Source organism: Electrona antarctica, assembly GCF_951216825.1.
Source record: "Electrona antarctica genome assembly, chromosome: 17".
Taxonomy (NCBI): Eukaryota; Metazoa; Chordata; class Actinopteri; order Myctophiformes; family Myctophidae; genus Electrona; species Electrona antarctica.
Window position 1 is genome coordinate 13,483,381 of NC_136798.1, and position 20,506 is coordinate 13,503,886.

The following is a 20,506-nucleotide window of genomic DNA, read 5'->3' on the forward strand; positions in this document are numbered from 1 at the left end:
TGTCCGTCTCGTCTGTCCATCTTGGGCAGCTATAGGTCCCCAGGGTTTTCAACACACGTTAGCTGTTTGAAGCAGGAACAGGTCGCTGATGGGAATCATGCATGCTCAGCAAAAGATCATCCCCGGAGAAATAAAGACAATATGATGAGGACAAATGGCACCGCATACACATACTGTATCAGCACACAATTAAATTCCAAATAGAAGTGTCTGCATGATAAATGATGCACTAGACCGAGTGCCAATACAAGCGGTTGGAAAGCCCTGCTGCCGGGCAGAATCCTTGTATCTCCATACCGGTATTTCATGTTTTTTCATAAATGAATATACAAGAGTGCAGCGATGCGCTGTGTTGTGAGCTTGTAGATCGTCTATTTTCACAATTTTAAAATGTTTTAAAAATAATAATAAAAAAGGAATGGTTTTGGACATACAAGGATTCCAATGGACAGCACCGAAATGCAACTACCAATGAGAGAGAGTGAGTGTCATCTGTATGGAGTTATATGTGCCAAGAGGATGTGGAATGATGCTGGGAACTGCTGACTGGATGCTGCTCAGATGATCATACACAGTGCATGGGACCCTGAGGCAAACACACATGTGCACACACACGCACGTACACGCACGCACGCCGCACGCACGCACACACACACACACTAATGAGAAGGTCTTCACACATAGGCTCTGACCTCGTAAATGTTTCAGACAGACGCACACACACACACACACACACACATACACACACACACACACACACACACACACACACACACACACACACACACACACACACACACACACACACACACACACACACACACACACACACACACACACACACACACACACAAAGGCACACAGTTCCCATCCAACACACAATGTATTATTCTATACATGTCCCCTAGCAGTTGACTGGAGCAACTGGAGCCCAATTCCAGTTGAATGCAATTGCAACCCACTTCTACTTACGACTGTGCACTGGTGTGGTTGCTATAGTAACCCATCTAACTTGGGAGTCTACAGTCCGATTTTGAGGAGCTTGTAGGGAATAGAGAGAAGAGAGAGAAAGGGAAAGAGGTTCCTGTGTAGGCTATATTCTTTTCCCGTTCATCTGTCATTGTCAGAAGAATAAATTGGCTACTTCGTAATAAAGATCCGTTCATTGTTGGTTGGATTTTATATGTCCCACAACTAGTCCCCTGGAGGCGCCAAAGACAAACAGTCTTTGCCGCTCGGATAAAAAAACAAGGCAGTTACTGTCAAACAGAATTCCCCGTCCAATCACAAGTGCCTCAACCTGATGGAAAACGCTGTACTGGTGTAACAACCAGTGCATTTTCTGTAAACAGGCCGTGAACCTAACCCTAGGAGTGACTGTTCCGTGATTTTGTTGGCTCAACAGGCTGGTTTGATTCGGGCTGTAAATATTCTGTCACAGTGCCACAGGCAGTGTGGAGTTACTCGTGTTGATGCCCCCAGCCGGGAACGCAGAGGGGCTGGAGTGGGTGGGGGGGGGGGGGGGCAAACACCATGTAAATGCCAAACGGGGAAGGTGAAACAACTCCTAAATTATCAATACTTAATAACTATATCAATAAGTTATTGTTTAATCACTAGAAGTTTACTCCATTATGTCTGTTTTAGAGGTGCGTGAAAATACAGCAGAGAAGTAGTTGAGAAGAAGAACACGTGATTAACTGACAGAAAAGCTTACGGGACTTTGCAGGTTGATTACAATGACATTTCCCCTGATAAATCATTTTCACTATTTTTGCATTACAGTACATCGTTGTGCAACAAGTATAAAATGGGTCTCAATCGATAAAAATAAAAACAAAACGCTTCTCGATTATTCGGTTAATCAAAAAATGTCAGCAATAGATTAATCGCTCCTTAAATACTCGATAGTTGCAGGGCTAAAATATCTCCCCATCCTCTCTCCAGACCAGCGTTTATAAACTTCTCCCCATCCTCTTATCTCTCCAGACCAGCGTTTCCATTGAGATCAAGTACCAGACCATGGACGGAACGGGAGGGATGTGGAGCGACGGCGAGTTCTTGGACGTGCTGGACGACCGCGATGGGACCTTCACCTTCGAGACGGACAGTCTGCTGTCGGGACAGAGCCACGGGTCGGGGATGTCCCCTGGACGGTCCCTCCAGGGATCCATACCCACCTTCAAGAGGTGAGGGATTCATCCTGATTGTTCCACTGCCACATCACTTTACTGTAAAAGGGACCATATACTGCAATCAATAGTCTTCATCTCAGATTTGTTTTAGTTGTTGTTACATGTTTACCTTTTCAATTAATAATTTATTCAATTTTGGCTGACCATCATTGTTTGGTTAATACATTAACAAAAAATCTCTTTTCTCCAGGGACTATTATTTTCGGCACGATTTTTCAAATCGATTCACTCTTTAAAATGCAGTAGAATACAATCATACTGTAGGATAATCTTGATAAAAAAAATAACCACCAACTGTTTGTGTTGGATCTCTTTTCTCAGCAAGCAAGCACATTTCTAGTTTCTTCCAATTGACATCATCATCACACAGGCACAGACAAACACACAGGCACACAGATACAATTACACTGCACATTCTGTTTATTTGTGATTATAATGACAAACATAACACTATACAAGTGAACATAACACTATACAATACTGTCTGTACTCTTTTCTATATGTACAGCTGCATGACACAACTTCCCCTAGCACTGAGGCTGTCCTCTGTGTGCTTAAAGTTAACATTATTAGGTCCTCCTCTGTGGTCAATTTCTTGTGATTTTTGCTGAATAATGTGTGGGTGGTATTGATTTCCATTCAGTTTGGCTGCCCAGCTAGAGCTCCAAATCCATCATCATAATGCGTGTACCGTGTATGTATTCAAGCATGCGTACCGGTGTGTGTGTGTGTGTGTGTGTGTGTGTGTGTGTGTGTGTGTGTGTGTGTGCAGGCGTGCAGGCGTGCGTGAGTTTAATACAGACAAACTCAGTGTGCTGCAGCCTTCATTTAAACAGGCTTGGATATGAGAGTTCCACAAGCCTGGGGAAGACAGCTAAAGTTGGTTAAGTTTTAAAACATCCTACGGGTTGGGTTACGCAATGAAGTATCTAGGCTCGACAACCACTGACAGTGGAGACAGCTTTTCCTGGTGAGAGTCAGAGTAGAGAGTACTAACAGTGAGTGAGATGAAGTTGGACAGCAAACTGTAAATTAGCACAAATACAAGTTTGGATATGACAAATATACTCAACATTATTATACTACAACCCCTGCATCCATCCGCACGCACGCACGCACGCACGCACGCACGCACGCACGCACACAACCTGGGTATTGTTAAATGTTTCAGCCCACAGACACACATTAGCAATTCTCTCACCTGCTCACATGTATATAATTCACCCAGCCTATGTCAGCTTAATCACCGTGGAAAATAGGAGCTGCCTGTCAGAGCTCCAAAGTGACACTTGGTGCCTCATGGTCTGGGAGGAAAACAAGCGAGTCTATAGAATGCTGATGGGAAGCTAGCGGCGATGCTGCAGAAAGCCCCTCCATCCCATGCTGACAGATCCCCTCGTGCCTCATCCTCGATTAATCATCGCACCTGCTATGGGCAGATAACTATAACCTCACAGAAACTTTTTAATGGTCTTGCCAAGCCCCCCCCCACACACAACTTTAATGCCCTGTTTAAGAGTTTTTCAGACTAATCTTTCCTTGGTTAAGCGGTTTTTAGACAGCTCTTTGGCTGTGTCTTGACCTCCGGTGCGTTGAGGAGTGGAGCCCATTATATCGAGCTTGGTTTTTTTCGCTGTAGACAAGGCGTGAAGGGACAGCCGTCTCATCTTGTTAGGGAGGACATGGAGAAAGAGGAAGGGTGTAAAAATGGACCATTTTGGGTTAGAGTTAAATTAACGCTGTGGATTTTATAGTGTATCCTCTTGTGTTGTGGATTGCTGGTGGTTTTATGTGTTTTTCATTGCACCATCCCTTTGAACAGGATCCACATCTCACAACAAGTTTACTGCTGAATCATTTAATCATGTTTGGTTCTCTTCCTTGCGCTCTTGCACTCGTGTCGGCATTTCATTTTTCACAGCAACAAAATTGTCTGTCCCTCTTAGGCGCGAGTGAGACGTGAGTTATGATAATCTGGCGATAATCTGGCGATATAATACCTCTTTTCCTTCTCGAGAGGGAGATGATAATACAGTATATCTTCATCTGAATCAGAGCTGTGAGCACATACGCTGTTCAGTACGTGAGTAGCAGCATGTTTGACTGATCAGAAGCTAATCATGTTTAATGAGTTTATGTATTGTATAGCTGTGTGTGTGTGCGTGCGTGCGTGCGTGCGTGCATGCATGCGTGCGTGCGTGCGTGCCGAGGCGTGTTAGCTTTCTAACCTTCGTAAAGCACTGGCAGATGGACACGTGCGCAAATTAACTCAATTCATTTATTCTGCTATGTCAAACCAGCCATTGCTGCTTCTTGAAATGAGAAGAATTGTGTGCAGTGCATGCATATCACTGCATGGGCGCATTTGGATTCAAACAAAGCTGTCTGCTATACTGTTACATCAGCTACTGTATGATGACATACTGTAAAGGTTTGCCATGGCAGAGTAGACCTTAGTTACTTGTGAGTGTATGTCGCACAACTGGACGTTGCCGAAAATAGCAAATCTACAAGCTTGCAGCACGTCACACTGCGGCGCATAATCTTGTAGCTCTGCTATTTTTGACACCCGCAAGCAACTAAGTATAACTGGCTTAATGCATGTCTTTGTGTTTGTATCTGTGTATTTGATGTATGCCTGGGGAGGCACTCAACCTCAATGTACCAAGACTGGACCTCACTTCTTGTGTGTGTGTGTGTGTGTGTGTGTGTGTGTGTGTGTGTGTGTGTGTGTGTGTGTGTGTGTGTGTGCGTGTGTGTGTGTGTGCGTGTGCGTGTGCGTGTGTGTGCGTGCGTGTGCATGGGTCACACACCGTTTGTGTGCTCATCTGTATCCATCAGTTACTATAATAAGCCACATAACACAAAAGGGCTTCTCAAGACAAACCCCCCTGATACCTGTCCCCTTCCACCCTCTTCTCTCCTCATCTCTCTGTGCACGGCACCTCTTCCGGCGTAAAGGGATAGGGGTACAGGATGATTTATAACGGGTCCCTGAAAGCATTCTGCTGCAGGGTTCCAGCGCGGTTTTGTTATTCTTAATCAATAAATCACCTCTTACATTTTATCTGCCAGTGGAGCAAATCCAGTGAGAACTGCCTCCAATTGAACACACTTTGACACTTTCAGAGTGAAACTAGAAAAAGGTCTCCACCAGGAGGATAGGAGTGTGTGTGATGTTTGGCACAATGTTTAGGAGTAATATAAACATGTTTTTTTTGTTTGTTTGTTTGTTTTTTGCAACAATTTTCTTCATTTTGTAGAGGAAATGCAGAGCCAGATCACTCATAGCATCTCTGAGGATAGAATTCTGGATGAGCAGGACATGTGCAGCATTTTGTACAAAATGGGCCACTCCTGAAAACTTTGGAAGGCAATCTTAGCCAATCAGTGTAGAATCTGAGAAATCCAACAGGCTCGTCTTGATCACATGACTACAGAGATCATGTGTACCGATTTGCGTGAGAAATCTGTGCGACTAACAAACAATATGTTTTGCAGAAATCGGCCTCATGGTGGCGCTATAACTGGCAGATGTGGAGGGATGCAGGGAAAATGTTTTCCCATGGCCTCTAGGGAGTGTGCATACATAAGTTGTATACAGATCGATGCAGTTATAGGTAAAAACAGTAATTGCCCTGTTATAGTGCCACCGTGAGGCTGATTTGGAAAGAAATGAGTGGCATGTCGTCCTCCCTAGTGGAAATGTGCGTGTATAATTTCACGGAAATTGCACACTGTGTTTGTGATTTGTAGCATTTTGTTCAAAACGGATCAATCATGTGAGCTTTGGAAGCCAATCTTAGCCAATCAGGATGGAAGATGGGAAATGGTGCAGATCCGTGTTGATCACATGACTATGGAGATAGTGTATACCGAATTGTGTGATGTATGTATAAAATGTGTACGAGTACTCTACAGAAATGTGTTTGGCATGTGCAAAGTTTGGCATGGATCGGGCCAACGGTGCCGGATATTAGCTGGTAACGGACGGACGAAAGGACGGACGGACGGACGGACGGACACACACACACACGCACACACGGACGGAGTGCAAAACATACTTTCTCCCCATGCCTTCGGCCTGGTGGAGACAATGAACAGATCAGCAGGCTGTGTACAGTACTGTATAGACCGATTCCGAAACGGGTCTCATGGTCGCAGGCAACGTATTTCCTGTAGGCGGAGACGACACATCTGCGGTTTCCCCGCACCAAGCTTCTACTACAGTGAATGGAAAAGTGACTGATGTTAGTCTGCCTCAAACGTTACTCTTTTACCTGCTCATACTTTAATGCTTAGTATGAGGTATAAAGTACAGCAGCCTTGTGTTCCTAAAACAGAAAGACTGACGTTATGTATCTTTCAGGACCTTTCACTGCTTTGTCTCAACCATTACTATATGGCTCTGGTCTCAGCCACCGCGGTAGATATTTTGACATTCCGTTTTTTTTTTTTTTTTTTATGTTGCCACTACTGTTGGAGCAGCCAGAAACTACACAGGTTCATCCCGATGTTCTGGGCATCTTTGTAATGTTAGTGTTAGCAGGTAAAAGAGTAACGTTTGAGGCAGACTAACATCAGTCACTTTTCCATTCACTGTAGTAGAAGCTTGGTGCGGGGAAACCGCAGATGTGTCGTCTCCGCCTACAGGGAATCCGTTGCCTGCGACCATGAGACCCGTTTCGGAATCGGTCTATATATGCTCATACTCTCAACGGTAGACCTTTGAAAGGGGATAAAAGGTCTTTGTCCCCCATGGAAACTATACATGAATTATAGCAGACAAGTTAACTGATGCATATTCAATTCATGTACTATTGTGTTTATCATCACCGTTTTCAATATGCATGAATGCTATTATACATTCACTCTCAAAGCTCATATGGCAACAAAGCTTCTGTTCTGTGCTGTGAAGGCTGCACTAGCACATGATTAATTTTAATTGGCAGCAGTCGCAAAATATTTCATCTTTCATGCCCCCATGTTCCTTTCATTTATACAACACCTGGAGTCTTTCTATCTATATATACAGTGTATTATCGCTGTCGGGTGGAGACCTCATATGTCCAAAAAACTTTACTTTTCAGGAAATGGAACGATAATGTTCAGAAATAGTGAAAATAGCTGATCTACAATGTGTCCGTGATGCAATGCGTTGTGAGCTTGTAGATTGGCTATTTTCACTACTTTAGCTTGACACTCTTTGTCATGACGAAGTAGGGCATTAGGTGACGGGGAAACAAAAACTTGAAATATGGAGAAGATACAAGGTTTCTGCACGACAGCGAAGATTTCTATTTTGGCAATCAAAGTTTGTGCAAAAATGTCAGTCTTCGTCAGCCATCAAATGAATCAAACCACAATGGGAAGAAAGTATAGTGGAGCTACAGTGTGTAGCTTCAGCGTTCACTTCAGCGTTCACATATCTAGTGTTGTATACGTTTTCATATTTGCCTCTGGTGAGAGAACAAGTAGGTCAACCTGGCAGCTTATACTGAAATCCTGACAGTCCTTGTTTCTCTTGGTGTTGCTGCGTTCCATGCAACAAGGGTCTACTCTGGCTTTCTCCACTCCTGCATTGTGATTTGCTGTAGTTGGAATCGGCGGTGCATTTCCTCACCGTTTTGTGTCATGTATATGTGACCACTTTGAGCAAGTACAGTATGTACAACATGAAAATGTTTAGATATTGTTTTGTGTTCCAAGCCATGTCATGCAGGGTACAGACAACGGTATGTAGTCCTGCCTCCTGGTGTTAATCTTTGTATTTGGAATACAGATATCAGCTCGGAGCGTCAGATGTATGCAGTACTGTACCAAGCCAATTCAGGCAGTGTTTGATCGCTAGATTTCATGAGAGAATAGACATGATATTGACTTTCAACTCAAGTACATTCCTGAACAATGTGATGCTTCTCCTGTGTGACAAGTCACACCCATCTGGCTACTAATTAGACTAAAGCAAACGACAGAGAATATGAAAACACTATTCAATGCTATTCTCCTTCCTCTGTTATCACTGTACGGCACTAAATAGCTGAAGCCCTCGCACACTGAGAGCTCCAGCCTCCAATGCGACAGATGTTTTATTGCACCAAAGAAAGCTGTGACGTTTCGAGCTAAACGCTCTTCCTCAGACACTGTACGGTGTATGCACTACTCTACTGTACACATGCTAATTGCAGCATTTAAGGTACACTGGTGGCCCAGTCCTTTCATTAGAGTGGGTGAGACATCAACAGGGATTCTTTCTCTTTGAAAACCCCTTTGATACAGTCGGAGCGAGGCTGTATAGCTAGAGATTTTTATTAACATTTATATGTATATTCTTTGATGCAACCACAGAATAAATCATGTACAGGTATACTCTTCAGAGTGGCTCAGAGCGAGATTAAAGTTTCAAGAAGGCCATGGCCTCAATTAATGAAAACTCAGTTTATTTTGAATCCAACACTCTGCTGCTCCCAGCTACACATGCATATGTACACATTTTGGAAATTCTTTCATGTTTTTTTGTATAATACTAGAGGCCATAGAGTCTCAAAGAGTTGTTTTTGTTCGAGCGTTAAATATTCATAAACCTGTACTGTGTGAGTAAATTGAATATTTCCATGCCACAGGCAATAATCACTACCTGCTGAGTCAGTCAGCCACCGGGTTATATAAAATGGGTACACAAAGCACCAGTTGTTTTAATAATTTTCCAAAAGCCAAAATATTACGGACATTCTGTCGTATACAGTAACATCTTTAGTTTTAATTGAATTCCAAGAGTGTTGAAAATGGTTAAATTAAGAGAGAATATTCCTGTGTATACTTTCCATTTGACAGAGTTGAGTCACTTAGAAATGCTGGTCTTGCAAAGCTACTGTACAGTGAAGTCCAAATGGAACCTGAAGGAGAAACCTTTCTTTAGCTGCTGGAGAGTATTCTGCAGAACACTCAATACAGTACGTGTTCAGGCAACGCAACGGAAAGTTTGTTTTCACCTTGAGCTCCGTGACAGAATGCAGTACTGGAGTCGGTCCCACTGTCTCAAACTCTCCAAAGTGTGCGTGCGACTGCGCGTGTGCCTGCGTGCGTGCATGTGTGTCCACCAGATGGGGAGAGAGAAAGGTGTGTGTGTGTGTGTGTGTGTGTGTGTGTGTGTGTGTGTGTGTGTGTGTGTGTGTGTGTGTGTGTGTGTGTGTGTGTGTGTGTGTGTGTGTGTGTGTGTGCGTGTGCGTGTGCGCCTCACACAGACTCTCTCATTCTCTCCATTCAGCTCTATCCAACAGAGCCCTCAGCCTTACAGTAGATGTCAATGAATTATGCATTTCTGTTCTGTTACCTATTTCTTTTCCCTTAACGTAGGTGAAAGATGATGATCTGTGTGAAGCAGTGCAGGTAAAGATAAGTGAAAACCACGATGATGATAATAATAATAGCTATATTAATAATATAATATGGGCTGTATGTAAGGAATTATACTTGATTTAATTAAGGTTTTTCTCAGGCTTTCCACTGACATAGAAGTTAAGTTCTTCAGTTAATTAATTGTACAGCTTGTGTTATCTCCCTACTGTGTGGAAGCCTTTGGTGATGGTGGATATTTCAAAGAGGCTGAGCAGTTTGAAATATACAGTAGGTTACTACTAGCTATACTCATAGGCTGAGTTGGAAGTGCCTGGGATTGATCTCTCTTTCAAGAAAAGTCGAAGCAGTCTGCTAGTCACGGTTACTTTTCAATAACCGTAATAGCTCAAGTAATTTAGATGAAAATCTCTGAATAAATATACAGTATTTATAAAGTGCATGGGAGATGACTGATCGAGCCACAGAACTTCTGTGAAGTTTAAACAGAATACCCACAAAGTCTTTAATTAAATGTCAAATTGCTGAAAATTGCATCATTTTTTTCTTTTCACCCTGTTATGCTCCCGCCTTGGAGGATTAACTGTGGAGGAGTGGATAGAACAAATTGTCTCAGAGAAAATGTCCACCTTCAAAGTATGACATGCAGGGCGATTGGTGCTCGTGGGGGTGGTATATAAACACTGCTAAGGGCAGTACAGATGCTTTGATGACTGATGTCAATGAAAATGTGTCGCTTTTGTGAGATTTCTATGCCAGTGTTATAGCAACAGCAAATGATGCCAGTTGCACAACGAGACAGCTGAACTTACTTATCAAGAACTTATGGTAGATATTATTGGAACATCCATTTTATAAAAGCTCACGTCTGCTTCGCCCGCTCTGGCCAAACAACACCTCTTAGCTGTGATAGAATGACAATACTTGAAATGAAATGAAATGATTACTATATTTACCCAGGGTATCTGGGCTAAGCTCAAGAACTTGTTTCCAGCCAGGCCCTGCTCATAGAACACATTTCATCGTAGTGGTTCAATGCCTTGTTCAAGGGCACTTCAGCGGTAATTGGTAATTTGAACGTGTCGGACCGCTGATTCGAACTGGCGACCTTCCGGTATCAAGACCGCTCCGCTATCCGTTCGGCCACCGCTGCCACCGCTGCCACAAAGGGTATCACAAAGGGTATCACACTGTCAGAAAACTTGCCAAAAATGTTGCTCTTTATTCAACGTTTCGGTCTATTCGACCTTCATCAGGACAGACAATACAGGGCACAATAACCACCAAACAGTTATAGACCGGTCGAATAGACCGAAACGTTGAATACGGAGCAACAGTTTTTTTCTGACAGTGTGCGGGACCCTTCTTTGTTTTTCAAAGATACCCTTTTAAGTATGCTTTATTGCCCTACGCACCTGTCAATAGCCTTGAGGTGTGCATCGGCCTTTTGCTAAATAGAATGACAATACACCATGGCCTGTCGTGAGTTATTGCTTAAATTCATATGCCAAGTTCTTGAGACTGCAGTGTATGCACTCCCACACTGCCTCATCCTGACGCGCTGATGCGCATTTTGAAAATGAATGAATACCGTGTGAAAATGTTTATGCAGCATCTGAGCCTCCGTCCTCGAGAAAGGGATGGAATACAGACTTTGAAAATATAGCCTTGAGAATAATTCATTATTACCGCTGGAATATACCTTTCAGGGCAAGCAACTTGGTGGTGGTGAGGTATATACTTGGAGCATGCGCACACACACACACACACACACACACACACACACACACACACACACACACACACACACACACACACACACACGCGCACACACACGCACATTTGTACTGTTTTGGGGCATACACTTCATGGAACACGTGTTGAATGCCCCCCAATGAAAGTTTGAATGATCCCTCCCACTTCTGATTCAAGCAATGTTTTTAAGCGGCTTTCCGCATTTTACTTGGAACAGCACCAGGAAGAGAACAAATGGGAAGAGAGGCAAAGACAAGTGTAGAAATATTTCTTGGTTTGTTATACAGTACACGACTACACGTCCTGAAAGTCCACAGATTTTCGTCACCAAACAGTTCTCTATCTAATCTAATTTAAATCACTGTCAGAGTTTGTCAGAGACTTTTGATGTAGCCTCAAGCCTGCAACTAACTTTTAATACAATTGATTTTCATTGTCATGCTCTATGTCACAGGAATAATACATCACAGCTACCGTGTATAGCTAGATCAAACCCAGGCTTCACTGGCTGAATGACAGCTAGGTTTTGTCTTGATTATGCTGGTTGTAACTTTGTTTAGAAAGTTGCTTTATAAATAAAATGTACTTACTTACTTACTTATTCTAAACTTTGAGGGCATAAGATATTGGGGGGTTTGTGGGGTTCTGTAATTCCAATGAACAGAACAGTGCCGGTTTTAGGTTTTCATATTGGTGTCAAGCTTCATGGTTTGTGGAGCTACTGGCAAAACAAAAATTCAAATTCACTTGGTGGTGTGACAATGAGAGATGAGTCTACGGCTGAACATGATCCTCATCCCCGCTCGCTCATCCTAGAGGGGATGAGAGGGGTTTTTCAGGATATTGTTATATATGATATAGGATCCTCCTCATTCTCGACTTTGCAACCACCTCTGGATTGTCCAGATTAACTTTGGACCTAGCCTTACTCGCCATTTTGTGCAGTTCATTGGCATCCTTTGTGTTGATATTAGCTTCCTCAGCTAGCCGGCCGGGGTGGTGGGATTGTGTTCTGTTGAAGGCACTGGAGAAGTTGAAGATCGTAATCTGTCATGGTGCTCCATGGCCTCCAAGTCTGTGTGTGTGTACTGTGTGTGTATGCTCTGTGGATCAGGTAGATGATCGCATAGAGAGATAAGCCAACTCTTCATGACACATGCACCATCATCTGCCTCAGGGACGGGTTGAAGAGATGCTGGATCTGCACGGCACACTACTTGAGCATCCTTGGGGTTGGTGTGTGATTTATGAACTGCTTCCTCACCTGGGGTGGGTCCTGGGCTGTTTAATTAACTTGTCTTTAATAGCTCTCAAAGGTGTTTCATTATTACATAATAGATCACAATAGTTACACAGTAAAATCCTCAGGGTTAATTTAACAAGCAAAATCACAGAGCCAACACAGGACAGGACCACATCTTCTGCTGTATGCGTGGTGTTTGCTGTATGCCCTCTGTGACTGGGTTTGGATTAGTGCCCTCCCTTTTCTCTCCTCTCTAAACTGTCTCCAACCACCTGCATCTGTCTTTCCCTCTCCATCCCTCATCTCCTGTACACCTGTGCCCTCAACCTGCTTGGTCTGGAATACCTGTATCCCACAGACTAGAATATGGATATATCGAGAAACACGTCAAAGTAATTTTGAGAGAAAAGAGTCAATCTAATTCCCTCCCTATGATCTGGCAGGGACCAGTGCTGAGTTTTATGTGGTATGTATGAAAACACATGTTTCTTTTGGTAGCTTGTTATAAAAGGAGTTGTTTGAAGCTGAATGGTTTGGACTAACCTCTTTGAACATATTGCTTAATTTTAATTTGTTATTATTTTTGAACAAATGAAGGGCTGTTGCTCTCTGTGAGGTGACAGGAACATGCATCAGACAGTTTTTGTTTTGTTAAATGTATTTTAATACATTTTGTATGGATGCATACTGTGCTTTGTGGTTGTGTGAGCAGGTGATGTTCAAAGAAGAAGAATAGAATTTTGCTTTGATTTCAATTGACAGCAAACGCTTTTGACCTTTAACTTGATGAGCCATTCTTAAGTATTTCTTGACTATATACCATGCTCGCTCTCTCCTGAGACTTTAACCTTTTTACTGCATGGCACTGCAGGAGTCTAGCCGTATAGAAGTCTGTGTGTCCATAGCTAATCTCACAATCCTCTTGACTGATCAGTGCCAAATGTTTTTTTGCACATTCCCAGTAGGCTGCAGAAGTACCTCCACTAATATGTTTTCACATACTGTGTTCACACATGTTTTTAACTTTTTATACTTTTAACTGCATTTTATAATGGAAGTCAACGGGGCTCTAATCTGGCTAAAACCTTACCCGAATGTTCTGCATATTGTGAAAAGCAGGGGTTAAAATAGAATGGAATAATGCACAGGAAGATCAAAGCAGAACTGAACTCTGATAGATGGCTTCATTCTCAATGCTTGAGGAAACAAACAGAAAACGTGCCATTCATCACTTCACTATCAAACTGTATATCCATATCCACTGCAAATTGAAGGCTCACACTAATTTTAAATTATTAAGGCCCCTCATTTTGTCAACCTGCTGGTGACATCACTGGACCTTTTGTCATTGTTCTGATATGCGATCCTGATAGTGCCAGCCTGAAGATATCAGATACCATTGTTTTGTGATTGACGGCATGGAGTGGCAGCAGTGAGGGAGGGGAGGGGAATAAATCAACTCATTTGAAGTGCTGGCTGACAAAAATGTCCTGTAAATGACTGGTTATAGCCAAAGGGCTTAAAGGGTGACTCATGGCAGCATGACACCATTGCATGAGACCATGAGAACAGAAGATAAAAGAACCCGAACAGTGTAGTTTAGAAAGAAATTGAATTGTCCATATTAGCTTTCAAAATGGGAGAGTCCGAATGGGAATATTCTCATCACACCAGTAATTAAGACTATACTAGACTATAGAGGTCATCAATTAAGACAGCGAGCGATCAGTTTAGCACACATACCTCGGCAAGGAGAGGAAACAGTCTAGCCTCAACTAAACTGGCAGACTTCGATAAACTACGTGCATAGAGTCCAGCTCAGTGTTCAGGAGACTGGAACAAGGACGCTACATTGCACAGTCAATCGTTGTCTACCATCGAGTTGTTCAGGATCTGCAAGGAATAATCCTTCCTCAAGTTTCCAGAAGCCGAATGGGAGTCGTTCAATCTTGGACGCTGAACAGAAGTCTACTAATACACTCACATATCTTATATTATTATGAGAAATGGGTCTGTGCAGTTATGTTAAATAAATACTGCGCTCACCTTTTCGCCGAATGGGAGACCTCATAAACTCCCTTCCATATCACTGAATAGCACCATTCCTCTGCAGTCCCTGGGGCTGCCGACGTCACCTACGCAGGCCACGCCCCCACGGGACCCTGACACAGACAAATGGGTCAAAGACAATGGGTGAGATGAATCTGATCCCCGACCCAATGGTCCCGTCCCTACCTAAGGAGCCGACAGTCCTAGGCTGCCTTGTGCTCCAAGCCTAACTTATCCAATGCCTAATGACCACTAGCTAACACTGACTCCCTGAGGCAGAGAACTAGGGGATTCCTAAGAGTGGTCCCTATGCTCTGTAACAACTTGCAGTACTGCGTGCCGTGAGCCACTGATGGCTCCGTAACATCCAAGTTGTAAAATCTAGCAAAGGTTGACGGTGAGGACCAGCTTGCCGCCGTACACACATCCTGCACCGAGACACCTTTATAGAGTGCCCAGGATGCCGCAACACTTCGGGTGGAGTGTGCTCTCATGCAGACCCAAGGGCGGAAGAATCTCCGCACTGGAGTAAGCCAACTGTATGGCCACAATCCACTGGGACAGCCTGACTTTAGTAACAGGCTTCCCTTTTGCATTCGCACCCCAGCCCACGATGGGCTGAGACTCCTTCCGAAAGGGGACTGTCCTGTCCATATACACCTTTATCGCCCTGACTGGGCAAAGTGAATGCAGCCTCCTATCCTCCTCCGACTCAAAGGGAGGAGGACGAAAGGACCTCAAGTCCACTGGCAGTATGGTGGCATTAGAATTCTTAGGGACAAAGGCTGGGTTCGGTCTCACCGTGACCCTAGATCTGTCACTACTGAAAACCGTGCAAATCCGGACTAACAGAGAGTGCCTGTAGGTCACTGACTCTTTTAGCTGTTGTGAGAGCCACCAACAGAACAGTATTTATTGACAAGGTTTTCAAGCACACCGTCTCCAATGGTTCAAATGGAGGCCTAGAAATGGCATCCAGAACCAGAGATTATTTCGACTAGAATTATTGTATTTCAACAGCTTGAGCTTCTGTCAACCTCAGAAGAAACAAACGAATGAGTGGTACGTGGCTTTATACGCAGGGAGCCGGGAACGTACTACGTCATGACGCACAGACCCATTTCTCATAATAATATAAGAAATGTGAGTGTATTAGTAGACTACTGTTCAGCGTCCAAGATTGAACTCCCCCCATTCGGCGAAAATGTGAGTGCAGTATTTATTTAACATAACCCATGGCCTCTAATCCCTTCCGTCCTCTTTGTCTTTGCCCTCCATCAGAGCAGGGAAGGGAGTATTGTCTGCCATGAAGCTCGGAAAGAACAAGATCTCCAAAGATGACCACAAGAAAACAGGTAAACAACAACAATCTGATGATGTTCTACACAGTGTTGACAATAATGGACATAACCAATGTCCAACATAACAATAATGTAATCCAGTTTACAAGACATGTAGTGATTTTGGAAATATATGGCCATTAAGTGAAAACCACATGCCTCTGCAGATTTGGTGATGAGGAACAGAATCATAGAGCTGATGCATGATGTTATGACAGATAGCTCAGCTGAGCTCCTAGCCACGGCAGTTGCACACCCTGCTACTCACTCGCTGTATCATGACATTTCACACTGCAGTAATCGGAAGGCTGACAACAACTCCACCTGATTCAGTGCTCTGTTATTGAGGCACCAACGTGTCAATTTGCCATGCCTTGTGTGTTGGTGCCTTCGTCACAACACAACTCCCGTAGAATGGAAGTGAACGGAACGCTGAGGCTTCTGATGCAGATGTGTGCCCTTAAGCTGCAAATAAATATACATTTTTGACAAGAGTGGACATCCTCACTGAAGTGTATTAATCTACAGTGGTGGAACCCACTTGAAAATCTTAAATGTTCACGGCACCCATCTGACCACTTAACCGGCATCTGTTTAAACGCATTCAGATGGGTGGGCCATTCCATGTTCTGGATTGGATCAATGGAATTAATGTAGTATACTTGAAGTTCTTATTTATTGGGATCACTATGAAAACAAAACAAAGTTTTAAAGAAAAAATACCATATCACTTTATTTTATATTATATTATATATTATGAATTTGGAATGATTTGTTTTGCCAATTATTTGGGGGCCCACTTGCAATATCTTCACGCCCCACCAGGAGGCCCCAGCACACAGCTTTGGGAATCGCAGGTTTACAGTATTTGTTTGGTTTTACCGGGTTACACCACCTCTGTTATGTTGCTGTCTAGATGAGCCGGCCATCCTTGACATGGAGGATCTGGACAGGAGGGCGATGCGTATGGGCGGAGCCCTGGACCCTGACACTGTGTCCCTGGCCTCAGTCACTGCTGTCTGCACCAACGTCTCCAATAAGAGGTCCACACACACACACACACACACACACACACACACACACACACACACACACACACACACACACACACACACACACACACACACACACCGGTATATTTCATATGTCACATTTGTAGGACTGTAGGAGTGAATATTATGACAACAACTTTAATATGCTGCCCTTGTAATGTGAATTATATTCCTCTATTCCCCCAGGTCAAAACCAGACATCAAGATAGAACCTAGTTCTGGGAGACCGGTGGATTATCAGGTGTGTATGTGTGTTTGTGCGTGCGTGCGTGTGTGCGTGCGTGCGTGTGTGCACGTGCGTGTGTGTGTGCGTGCGTGCGCCTGTGCATGCGCGCATGTGGTATGTTTGTGCAAATGTGTACATGCATGTGCCTTCGTTAATCTGCTTACATGTGTCTTTTGTGTTTGAGCCTGAGAGCAGAATGAGCCAAACTGCTGCAATCTCAGCATCATTGAAGCAATGGGAGAAAAAACTGTAGTCCAGGTTAAACCTCTCAAACGCCTATTCAGCTCATTGTCTCCACCAGGCCGAAGGCATGGGGAGAGAGTATGTTTTGCACCATGTCTGTCCGTCCGTCTGTGAACACTGTTGGGGCACCGTTGGCTTGATCGCAGCCAAACTGTGCACACACACTCTTTCTAGTTTTATTTAGTGTTGTCAAACTATATAGTGCCTTTCACACAGTCACAGACTTTTATCCAGACATTAGTCAGTAGGGCCTGACAGGCAATGGACATTATGCTGCCAGCTGTCTTGAGTTAAGTCTGAGTAATGTCCGATTCAACCCACCGCTCAATTTGTGAATGAACAAGGTGAAAGCCTGGTGAAGTTACATGAGCGAGTGGGAGTGTTGATGATGCTTCTACTGTTGAGGAGAGACGAGCCTCCCTGATGTGTTTGGAGAGAAACTAAAAACAGTCAATTAATTTTGCATCTTTTAGTAGTATTTGAGTTGGAAATATTCAACGTTTGAAACTTCTGTGACAACACAAACAACACTTCTTTCTTATGACCTAATTATTTCAGACGGCCCCCATGCTCACTCGTCTGTAAACAGACCAATGTTATTTCTCTAGCTCGCTCGGAGGATGGCTGGCTTTGTTGAAAATCTTATTTGCAGCTCGCAGGATAGGTTGTTTGTGCATTTTGCTATTGACCACATCATTTTATTATATTTTAAATTGTACTCCTCCATCTGTACCTGTTTCTCCCTTTGCATCCTTTTTTATGAAAATGTGAGCATGTAAAATAAACGTACACAAATTCAGTAAATGGTTTTACAGTCCATTGTTATACATAAGTGCGACTGCATATCAAGTACTTCAATTCCGAAGCACATTACACATTTTATTTTCACATCTATCAGTCTTGTTGGTTTGTTAAAAGGGTGGCATCTGTTCTTCAACGTAGTGCGAATGTGCATGCAAAGTTTAATCGCAATTGGACGCTTGCGTTCATGATTTGCTGTCCATGATTCTGTTAAAAACGGGCCACTCGGGCCAGATCATGTGTACTGTTATAAGTTGGCCTCCTGTTAGCGCTATAAAAGGCAGATGTAAAACGTGCAGAGCAAAGGTTTTTCCTTGGCCTCTAGGGAGTGCAGCATACAAGGTTTTAGGTACAGTTATAGGTAAAAACACAAATTGGCCCGTTATAGCGCCACCATGAGGCTGATTCGAAAATCTTCAAGTGGCATTTCTTCCTCAAAATCTCAAGCAAATTGCATGCTGTGTTCATGATTTGAAAATGATTTGAAAATGGACCACTCCTGCAAACTTTGGAAGACAATCTTAGCCAAAGACCCGTTTCGTCTAATGACTACAGAACTGTTTAACGATTTGCGTGATGTTTGGAGTACTGTCAAATCAAGCTTACGGTGCCTTACGGTGCCACACAGACGGATGGACGGACGGACAGGGTGCAAAACATAGTCTCTCTTTATTTATTTGTATTCTTTTAATTTATACGTTTATTTAACAGGGACAAGTTATAAAAAAAACATGAAACCGTTGCATTGTTTATGGGGTTTATAGCTGAGGCTAATTTGAGACCCCAGTCCCTGGTTAGGGCTTTCTATGCAAATATGTTTTCGGCCCGGCAGAGACAATGAGGGTGTACTGTAGAATGTATAGCTGTTAAAAAAGAATGGTGGACTGATTAGTGCAACACTCCCACTCTGCTGTGTTTTCAATTCAACCCAACCTCTCATTTCAGCCAATGGCCTATATAGCTTAAAAACCACAGCTTGTTTCAATAGCTGTGAGCTTAAAAATACTTCATGCCTTTAGCTTAGTGTAGATTTGCAATTTACTGTATGTCTTATCTTTCCTTTCTTCCCACTGTCTGTGCTCAAGCTGTTTCCATCACAGATAATTAAGCCATCGGGACACTGCTTGGAGCTATAATGCTTTGGTCTTCCTTGTAGACTGAACTTTCTTATTCAGTCTCAGTCTCAGAGAATAATCACAGGCCAAGGAACTGCAATGTGCAAATTCTGTATTGCCTGCCTCGTGTTAGGATGAATGCAGAACATTCATGTTGAAATGTTAGGAGTAATTGTCTAAGCATTGTGGTAATCAGTGCCAGGATCTGAAAGACTGAGTTTACACGGGCAGCATGGTGCCGTGATTACCTATTCCTAACATGAAATGATTACCACAGGACAAAGTGACAAACTGCATGGACATATCAAACTATATGAACTGTGTATAGTTGCTTGATTTATAATGGCATAATTCACAACACTAGATAGACACTGGTGGGATTACATGATCTTGTTTTGGCTTACGTTCCGTTCTGGTGTGTCCGATGTCTCCCTTCAGATCAGCATCACAGTGATCGAGGCCAGGCAGCTGGTGGGCCTGAACATGGACCCGGTGGTGTGTGTGGAGATTGGAGATGACAAGAAGTACACTTCCATGAAAGAGTCTACCAACTGCCCGTATTACAATGAGGTGAGTCTGTTTGCCTCTGGGAATGAACTCTATCGTTATGGTAATTTTATGGTAATCTGATAACCCGTCTCTGGAGTGCTGCAGTTTCACTTCTCATGCGGTTCCCTTTGCTTCCAAGATAAAGATAAACTATAAAGCTGAGGCTTATGTCATATTATTAACCGCAGCAGTGCTATTGGTTAGATCAAAGGTTCTCAACCCGTGGGTCGCGACCCCTCGGGGGGGGGGGGGTCCCCAAATTATTTAAAATTTAAAAGTTTTTTGGGTTTTTTTTTTACGGCTGGGAAATGGAAATCAAGAGTTTACATAGTACACAATAGTGTATGCATAAACGTTCCTTAATGATTAGATCTGGTTTCAGTATTCATATACCGGTATTTTCTCTATTATTAAGGTTATCTTTGCAGTCAGTTTGTATTGAGGGTAGAGCTCTTCACGGGTCCAAAAAAATGGTCCCGAAATCCGAAATTAATCTGTGACATTTTTGTGACCAGTTTTATGAGAGAGAAAGAGAGAGAGAGAGAGAGGTTTACTGCAGGCTGCAGCGGAGGGTGGGAGGGC

The 20,506-nt window shown here is 43.3% G+C and overlaps 1 protein-coding gene across 1 annotated transcript in view; it reads left to right on the top strand.

Moving 5' to 3' along the window:
* otofa (otoferlin a) overlaps positions 1-20,506 on the top strand; it is a 115,547-nt gene that overhangs the window by 50,886 nt on the left and 44,155 nt on the right. The window contains exons 5-9 of the mRNA XM_079526867.1: positions 1,990-2,189; positions 15,880-15,953; positions 16,855-16,981; positions 17,177-17,231; positions 19,814-19,945. Of these exons, the coding sequence (XP_079382993.1) occupies positions 1,990-2,189; positions 15,880-15,953; positions 16,855-16,981; positions 17,177-17,231; positions 19,814-19,945 (588 nt within the window). The remainder of the gene's footprint in view (positions 1-1,989; positions 2,190-15,879; positions 15,954-16,854; positions 16,982-17,176; positions 17,232-19,813; positions 19,946-20,506) is intronic.